General features: G+C 39.6%; 1 protein-coding gene across 2 annotated transcripts in view; it reads right to left on the bottom strand.

The window, feature by feature from the left end:
* Nucleotides 1-962: 962 nt before the first annotated feature.
* Nucleotides 963-9,603, bottom strand: part of ATP9B (ATPase phospholipid transporting 9B (putative)) — a 170,945-nt gene continuing 162,304 nt past the window's right edge. The window contains exons 26-30 of one of the 2 annotated variants that reach the window (XM_084280137.1): nt 8,788-8,896; nt 6,466-6,523; nt 5,556-5,759; nt 2,167-2,199; nt 963-1,414 (exon numbers count right to left, since the gene is read on the bottom strand). In XM_084280137.1, coding sequence (XP_084136263.1) covers nt 1,278-1,414; nt 2,167-2,199; nt 5,556-5,759; nt 6,466-6,523; nt 8,788-8,896 — 541 coding nt within the window. In that variant the 3' untranslated portion in view covers nt 963-1,277. The remainder of the gene's footprint in view (nt 1,415-2,166; nt 2,200-5,555; nt 5,760-6,465; nt 6,524-8,787; nt 8,897-9,603) is intronic. The other variant, XM_084280138.1, reaches the window with a different exon arrangement.

The following is a 9,603-nucleotide window of genomic DNA, read 5'->3' as shown; positions in this document are numbered from 1 at the left end:
CTTCCCAGTACAGTATGCAAGATTTGGACCCTTCAGATAGTATCAGAGTAGATGAGTTTCTGGAACAAATCTTCAACTGCTGTAAAGTTTCATAACTCAGCCAAGATATTCAACTCTGACAGTTTACAACAAGCAAAAATGTCTGTTGGTCTGTTTGTTGTTGGTTTTTAGTTTTTTTTTTTTTTTTTAAACAAGTCTGCACCCAAACTAAGTTATAAAAAACATAACATTTACAACGTGGAAGATGACAGATTTTCCTACCGTGATGTTCATGTGTTTCATCTTGTTTCCTTTTACCTGAGTAACCTTAGTAAACAGATTACAAGGCAATTTAAACGTAGTAGCTAATACAAGGTTTACTGGACTTCTCATATATAGAAATGTACTTTGACACTATTTGCAGTTTTACAGATACAAAATGAATAAGAATTTCAAAACATAGTACTGAGCAGCTATGCCTCTGATACCTGTACAGATCAATAGGTGCAGTGGAATTATGTACAGAATTTACCATTTGATTTTTAAACAGCTTTTGTGCAACCCTGGCTGTCATGTGCATTTAAAGAACTGCTGTCAACACCACAGATCTGTCGTATTTACCGGTGCCAGAAATGGAGAGTACAGAATAAGGACAACAGCTCCTAGAAGAATACTGTGCTATGCAGATATCTGTACGTAATTCAAATAGTGCATATTACTCAATGCCTGATGAGGAATAACAGTTAGCTGCTAATACAGACACGGGCATTTACAGGTGTTAGGTTTGTTACAGCAGGTATGGACCAATTAACTTTTCCATACATAAGCATGAAAGGAAAGGACTTGAATTAGGAAGTTATGTAATAATCAAAGAGAGGAAGTTATGTAATAAATAACAAAACTTTAAATTCAACTGCAGAAGATTGGTACAGTAGGAAAAATTCCTTTACAGTAGGAAAAATTCCTTTACAGTAGCAATGAAACCATTCAGAAGCACTGTCAAATCAAAGTGAATGTAATTTTATTTTATAATCATCAACTGAAAGTAAAAAAGAAAAAAAAAACAGTATAAAGAAAATTTAGTTTCTCTCTGATAGTCCTGTTAGTGTACTTGTGTGTTATTGTACCTGTTGGATGTTTCCTCCTCTTTTTGTGCTCTATTCACGCCATCGCTTTTGATTTATTTATTTATTTTTTTAAATTTCCTAGTTCCAACATAAATCCATAGACACTAAAGCACAGTGAATGTGCCATCTGCAGACTGGTGTGAGTGAAAAACCACAGGAAGGTAATTATTTTTACGAGGTAAGCTTGGAGTAACTTGGAGGAGAAAATTTGCGCTTCAAGTACTTGAGGATGTGAAGTGGAAGACAGCTTACAACAGTGATTGCTGACACTTTCCACAGGAAGGTCACAGTTGTGATAAAGGCAACATCTGCAGAAACAACAAGGGAAAACAAGTAAGGGGAGCTGTTAACATGGGAACTGGTACCCCCATAGTGCAAAGACAACAAAACTCTTTAATTGTTTGCTTATGCTGTTGTACAAGACCATGCAAAATTTAATAACAATAATGAAAAGGGCACAAAACAACAGGAAGAGAAAGTTAACCTCAACATTTTGTTTTTGCCAACTACTTTCTTTAGACAGGAACTTCAGAATTTCTTTATGGTCCTTACACTGTTTTGTGTAACAGAATCTTAGATTAAAAACAAGAGTTTCTCATAATAGAGTTAAGCCAGCTCATTTTTTACTAGTAAGAATGGGTTTTATCCACTATAATACAAGTTCCCAAACAGAAATTCTCCTACCATTTTGCATCCTTTATTTCACATTCAGATTATTTTCCTCTGAAACAGTCAAAGCTACCAGAGCAAATGATTCTCAAAACCCTAGAGATTAAAGTTGAGCCTGCAGTTTTAAAGGGTAAACAATACTGCCACAAGCCACAGTTAAAAGCTATTTTTTGTGACAAACATTACCAAGAATGGAGACACCCTACACTTCCCACTCAAATTTTTTGACTGTATTTGCAATGGCCAGGCTTGTACTTGATTATAGTGGAACCCAGGTAATTTGAAGACTTGGAGAGTTTTTTTTTTCCCTTTTTTCCCCAATTATTTACAAAAGTGTATGTTTAATAATTCACTACTTAAAGAAAGTCAAGAAAAGTTAAACATCACCTACCTAAGAAAGCTCCAAAAGACACTCTGCCTATACCTGTTTCACAAAGAGGGAGAATGAAAATAAAAGGATAGATTTACAGAAAATACAAAAGTTACATGAAAAAAAACCACAAACTGGTTAGTTATAGGAAAAGGAAACTAAAAAGATGTTAGTAGCATTAACTGGACTATTACTGCCTTTCACATGACAATCAGCATATTTAAACCAGCAATTAAACTCAAACATATTGTGATTTTATATTTGGTTGTGTTTAATGGTTGTACCTAAGCAGGCAGTTGTCTTACACTGACTTCAAGGTATCATTTACTGTAGAAACAACTTGATCACAACTATTTTAATGTGAATGACAATTCACTTCAGAAAATGAAGTAAAGAAATGCTATACTGCCCCAACTTCAGTCATTTAAAGCACTTTGTGTATTAAGATTTCAATGTACAAACTTGTTAGACAGTTTTAGCCTAAGCCTGCTCAGACACACTAGAAGCCTATGCAACCCATCATGGAGACATGACTAACAAGGCCATTGTGTATAATTAGTTCAGAAACCTACAATATGAGTTATTTGCATCAATGAGAGCTGTAGAGCTGTATCAAACCACAGAATCACAGAACGTTAGGAGTTGGAAGGGACCTTGAAAGATCATCCATCTAGTCCAACCTCCCTGCCAGAGCAGGATCACCCAGACTAAATCACACAGGAATGCATCCAGGTGGGTTTTGGATGTCTCCAGAGAAGGAGACTCCACAACCTCCCTGGGCAGCCTGTGCCAGTGCTCCATCACCCTCACAGTGAAACAGTTCCTCCTTATATATACATGGAACTTCCTATGCTCCAGCTTGCACCCGTTGCCCCTTGTCCTATCGCTGGCCATCACTGAGAAGAGCCTGGCTCCATCCTCCTGACTCTCACCCTTTACATATTTATAAACATTAATAAGGTCACCCCTCAGTCTCCTCCAAGCTAAACAAGCCCAGCTCCCTCTGCCTGTCCTCATAAGGGAGGTGTTCCACTCTCTTTATCATTTTGGCTGGACTCTTTTTCAAGGAGTTCCCTGTCATTCTTGGACTGAGGGGCCCAGAACTGGACACAACATTCCAGGTGTGGTCTCACCAGGGCAGAGTAGAGGGGGAGAAGGACCTCTCTTGACCTACTAACCACACCCCTTCTAATACACCCCCGGATGCCATTGGCCTTCTTGGCCATGAGGCCACATTGCTGACTCATGGTTACCCTGCTGTCCACCAGGACCCCCAGGTCCCTCTCACCTACAGTGCTCTCCAACAGGCCAGTCCCCAACATATACTGGTACCTGGGGTTGTTCTTCCCCAAATGCAAGACCTTACTCTTGCCCTTGTTAAATCTCATTAACCTTCTTCCCACCCAACTCTCCAGTCAGTCTAAGTCTTGCTGTGAATGGCAGCACAGCCCTCTGGTGTGTCAGCCACCCCTCCCAGTTTTTTGGCCTCAGCAAACTTGCTGACTGTGCACTCTGTTCCCTCATCCAGGTCATCAATGAGTAGACTGAATAGTACAGGTCCCAGTACTGACCTCTGAGGGACTCCACTAGATACAGGCCTCCAGCTAGACATACTTGGGTGTTTCTGAGTGCCCTGTTGTACTCCTGATACTGTTTCTTTGGGAGGACATGATGTGTATAAGTAACTTTGCTGAAAGAAACAGTTTATTTGCCAATGAAGTCTGGATTTTCCCTGATACATTGAAGTGCTTCCATAACTTGAACTGTATACTGTTTCCTGCACAAAAACGGGAGGCTCCTTTTCCCCAGTTATAATGTGGCAGAATAAATAATAGCAAAGTGTTAGGCAGAAATAAGACTAACTGAAATGCATTTTCTCAGGTGAATAGATTAACAGCACACAGTAAAATATATCTTTATAAAAGGCCATGAAATTGCAGCCTTTTCAGTACCCTTAATGATGAAAACTACAGGAATGAAGTCCCCAGACTGCAAAATGCCATGCCAGTCATTTACTCAGTTGCTTGGACCTGTGCAGCAAACAGCCCTTTGCAGAAAGGTTTGCAAGATAAAGCCCCTGCTTTTTTTACACACCTGTGAACACAACCTAGGGGTGCTTCTCACAGAACAACACCTACAAAGGCTGGAAGGCCTGACTGGCTGTCACCAATACCAAAGACTTACAAAGAAGAAGCAGCAAGTTCTGCTTTATGAAAGAGCTGGTAGTTTAGACTAGAGACCTGTGTCTGTTCCTGCTTGTTCCTTTCATTTGCAATCTGACTGTGGAGTGTCAGGAATCAACCCAAAAATCTCTATTAAAGAGTCTGTGCATCAATGTCAAAGAAAAGCAAAAGGCACTCTGGCAACCTGAAATAATGTACAAGTACCAAGCCCAGCAGAGTTGTTGTTTCTTCATTAAAGTTTGCCTCCTGAGAAATCTGGGAAGTAACATAATGCCTGGGACAGGCAGTGAGGCATTTACTAATTAAAAAAATAATTATATAATGTAAATACACTCTCCTAGTGTGGAATACCTGGGACATGAAAGACTGAAAGCAAGACTGTAGGACTCCTAGAAACTAACATATAACACTTGATTCTGCTATGAGAAGTGGCATTTGAAGAAGGGCAGCTCCTTCCTCATCAGTTCCAGAGGAGCAGCTGGATTCTACTCCTTGTGAGGTATAATCAAAATTGTTACGTATATTTCTGTAGAAGTTACACTGAGACAGTTGACTTTGGTAAAGGATAATTTGATATAAAAAGAAATACATCTTATTTTGATGCTCAGACCCTTGACTGCTAAGATTTGCAGTTAAAATGTGTTCTTTCACTCTGTGAACTATGAACAATCACAACCTTAAGATGCAGTATGACACGCTGCAATTCCAAGCAAAGCAAGCTTAATATTATTATGAAACAATGATTCTTATATAAAGTATCTATCCTAATAGCCTTCTGCCTCGCCTTCTAGCAATACTTCAGCTCTTTTAAGCTTGTGGGTTAGATCTAACAAGGTCCACTTGGTCTGATATACAAAATAATTCACAACTCAGTGAAAGACCCTGACTTTCAGAATTCCTATCAATTTCAATTATGCTGATCTCAAAGCAAACTTAAGATATGCAGTTTGGACTGCCAAGACCAGATCAAGGACAGGAGAAGCATATGGGTGCGAGCAAAGTTTATGATCTAGACAAATCACACTAACAGGAACAAAGATTGCCAAACTAGAGGAGGATAAGGAAATATTTTAATCCAATGTTAATTAAGACTAATTTCAACTCAGTCATATTTCTTCTGGAGAAAGCTGTATTTCACAAAGCATAACATCACCTATTCTTGCTTAAAAAATGAGGAAAAACATCAAAATACAAAGCACAGGTCTTTGCTAAAGTACAGTTACTCACCAAAGTATTCATTTAGAAATGCAAGAGAGGCCACATAGCAGCCAAGACTGAGGAATTCAGCCACCACCATTAACCAGTGCCATGTTCGTATGGTCAGTGCAACCATCAAGAGCTCAGTCAAGATCAGGGCGGTGAAGGAAATGGCAACGACATGTACAAATTCAGATTCAAAAAGCAGCAGGGCTCCATACATCAGAATACCACCTGGGAAAGGCACACAAAGTTAACAATACACTGAGTACCACTCAGTGTACCACTTTTTACAACTGCACACTGAACATTCAATTGCTTTTATGAAAACATGCCCAGTATTTTTTTTTATAAGCTAACAGTATTGTTCTCTCTAAAAGAACAGCGGTATTTACTGTACTTTGTGCACATGAAATAAAAACACCAAAGTAAAGCTGTGAAGAAATAGAAGTATTAGAAAATTAAACACCTTTTAATGCAATATATCTGATACATTGCTAATTAACCTCATTCTGTCAAGTGCTACAAATAAATGAGATCTCGTTGAAAGCGTAATTACTTTTAACTGATTACATAATTCAGATTTCTTCAACAGTACTTCTGTCTTCCCATGAAAGAAAACTACTGTGTAAATACATGCAATGTGATAAGCACTCATTAAAATTTTTCTGGATTAGCATTTAACTAGAAACACATCCTTTTTTAGGCGACATGCATCGCTAGAAATACCAGTCCAGGCTGTGCTCTGAATAGGGCTGGCACAACACAGGAATATCGATTTACGAGATAAACAGAAAGCAATATATATATATATACATATATATATGTAAAACTCCTGATGAAAGGTGAAGCTTTGGGAATTCAACCTGCAGCTGAAAAACAATATTGCTCATAGCAGACAAAAATTTCTCAGTTCAGTAAAGTCAGGACTCTCTCCTACCTTGGTAAATACTGATTAAAACCCAGATGAGGAAGGTCTTAAATGACAAAGATCTTCCCTAAGGGAAACAAGTGAGAGGACAGTTAAACACGACTTTAAAAAACAATAAATTCCACTCAGTTCATGTATTTTTAATAGTTAATCACTGGAGAGACATTTTACAAGAAAAATACGCAGCCTTTGAAGTGACACAGGCTGAAAAGCCTCTACTTGCTTTTGTGATTCTTCACTGCAAACTCACAGGGTCTAAATTTGGGGGTAGGACATTGAAGGCCTTAAACAGCAAAGACAGTTTACCCTGCAATGCTCTGGCTGGCTTTCAGTTTATCTTTTATTTAAGATGTTTTTGTGTCTGTTTTATAAAACACAGTTGTCAAGAAAAAGTAGCTACTGACCTAAGCTTCAAGCTAAACTGTAGTTGGATAAACTCTGTTTGTGTTCTTAGGATCAACATATGACTTACAATGAGTTTTCAGCAAGGAATGTTTACAAAATACATTTAAAATCTTGTGGCTGGGAACAGTATCGGTTGAAACATATGCATAAGTTAAAGAACAAACGCTGTACATGTGCACATGACTGGCACTCTGTGATGGCAGAGATGAGAGATGTTAGAACTGCAGAGTTGAAAGGATATATTGCGTTTAGAAGGATGAAACAGCAAACAAAGGACCCATTTTGGCACAAAAGTGATCACTCTGGAAGAGGAAAGAATCAGCACTTTACAGTGAAGTGTGCTTCACTGCTGTAGAAAGTGATGAATTAACTCTATTACTATGGTATAGGCTAAAACATTTTCCTGGATAGAGCTCATGGCAAGGTGCTAGAGACTTATTCAGAATTCTGTATATATGTCTGGCATGTTGGTGACATACAGCAAAAAATTCTCATGCACAAAGAGACATTAGATTTTTTTTTTTTCTGCTATGAGTGCCTACTCGCTTTCCTTTGAGAACTGAGCTCTGCTTCCACCCTTGACTATAGCTACCAACAAGCAAGGTTTGTGAAATAAGACTGAGCTTGAGTTTTGGTTCACCTTTATGGAAGCAGAAGGGGTAAGTCACTCCTGAGCTTTCAGGGAATGCTGCACCACAGGCTGCGAATCATTTCCAGATGAAAGCAGGGAGCCCTCTTCCTTATACTTCCTTTCAAGCTTTCATCAGCTTTACTAGCTGTAACTAGGTAGGAGCCACAGTAACAGTAACCCTGACTCAGGGCGTCCTTGCAGGGTATGTGGCCACACCTCTCCCTCTGAACACTGCTAATTTTCTCTTCTTGCACTGGAGCAAGATTCTGTCAATGACTTGTGCCAATGTCTCTTACTCTCTTAAAAATCTAAAAAGCATTTTCACCTCTAGCATATCCCAGAAAAGAAACCAATTCACAGGAATGCAATTACACTCCACGTCAACACGCGTTTGAGCAACACGAGCTGAATGACATTGGGAGCGATTTGCATGTGGAGTCCGTAATTTGAGAAATGATGTGCAGAAATAAATAGGCTTCATAGTGCCATGACTAAGGCAGCATGATCATAAATTGTTGTAATAAACACTCACAATAATTAAGCTTGTAACAGTGAAGTCAAACATAGCACATAAATAACTTCTCGTAGTACTCATTCATAATCATTCACTGATCATCACCTGCCCCACAGAGTGCACTGAACTGCACTCCCCAGTTCCTCCACATCCTCTTTTGATTCTGCCTTGGACCATACATTTTCTAGCTGAAAGTTTAAGATGGAGCAGAAGCACTTATCAAAAAAACTTCTGACATCAGAATCTTGATATTTGTTTCACTTTTGTGGGTAAATAAATTACACTCTTCCACTGTTTGCAGGTACGTGTGAACACACAGAAAGCAGTGTCTACAGATGGCACCGTTACGACACATCAGTTATCAGTATCTGTTATTTAAAGGAAGTCAGCTTTTGGAGAGAATCCATTCTGGAAGTTGGGGAGGGGGGGAAATTGCTATAAATTAATCTACCAGTTAAAATGGAAAAGGATACATGAAAAAGTAAGCATAAACAATTCCAGATCAGAGATTCTGAGGCCAGACTGAAAGCAACTTCTACATCAACACACCTTCATGTTTGAATTATTTCAGTCCAACCACTGGTGACTTAGCAAATACTAATAAAACTGAGTGGAACATTTGGTACCATGGATTTTTTCCACAGTACAGAAGTCTGCTATTATATTAGCTGTGCATGTGTCTTGCAGGGAGTATCTTAAGAAAAGGATTGTAAGAATTCCTGGTTTTGCAGACTGGAGAATTCAGCATTTGGCTGTTTCCAAGCACTGAGGACATTCATACCTTTGTGAGATCCTTATAAAGTTCTGGATATAGCAATGCCATTTCTGGCTTCACATCCTGGTCCAACACTAGAGAGAAGACTGGAAACATAGTATATATGGTTGCATACCTAGGTGAAAGGAAAGCACATAACTTGTTACTTTTGTATGATATGATTTTAAACTGATCTACTAAATTCAGCTATTCTTCGTATGTAGGTGGAACCAAATTGTCTCTTCTACCCAATACAGCCTTTCAGAGGCAACCTGCTCTTGTGCTTCCGAGAGCTGCCAGTCAGGAGAAGTTACACAGCTGTCGTGGTTTCACCCGGCTGAGGGCCAATATCCACGCAGCTGCCTGCTCCTTCAAGGAAAAGAGCAGGTTAAAGGGAAGGGGGGGGGGGGGCGGGGGTGAGAAGTAAGGGAAGGGAAAAGGAAGAGAAAGGGGCAAATAACCCCAAGATCAAGAAATTAAGAGGCCCGTGGGTTGGGATAAGGATAGTTTACTAAGATAACAGAAAGATACAATGTAACAATACTAACAGGACTTCAAAGCAAAATATATGAAGCTTTTGATACACAATGCAGTTTCTCACCAAACCACACAACTCAGGCTGTGCCACCCAGAGCCGTCCCAGAACCCGACCGTCCCCCAAGAACCACGCGTCCCGGAGCCGCCCTCGGCCTTCCTCCCGTCAGCCCCCGATATCCTGGGCAGGACGTAACTGGCATGGAATACTCTCTTTGGTCAGCTCGGTCACCTGTCCCGGCTTTGCCCCTCCTTTCTCATGAAGAGCTGAGAAAGTCCTTGACTGTCTGACAGCAACTAGAAACATCA

Source organism: Gallinula chloropus, assembly GCF_964237585.1.
Source record: "Gallinula chloropus genome assembly, chromosome: 2".
Lineage (NCBI taxonomy): Eukaryota > Metazoa > Chordata > Aves > Gruiformes > Rallidae > Gallinula > Gallinula chloropus.
Note: the sequence above shows the minus strand (reverse complement) of the source record. Positions and strands in the feature narration are given on the sequence as shown.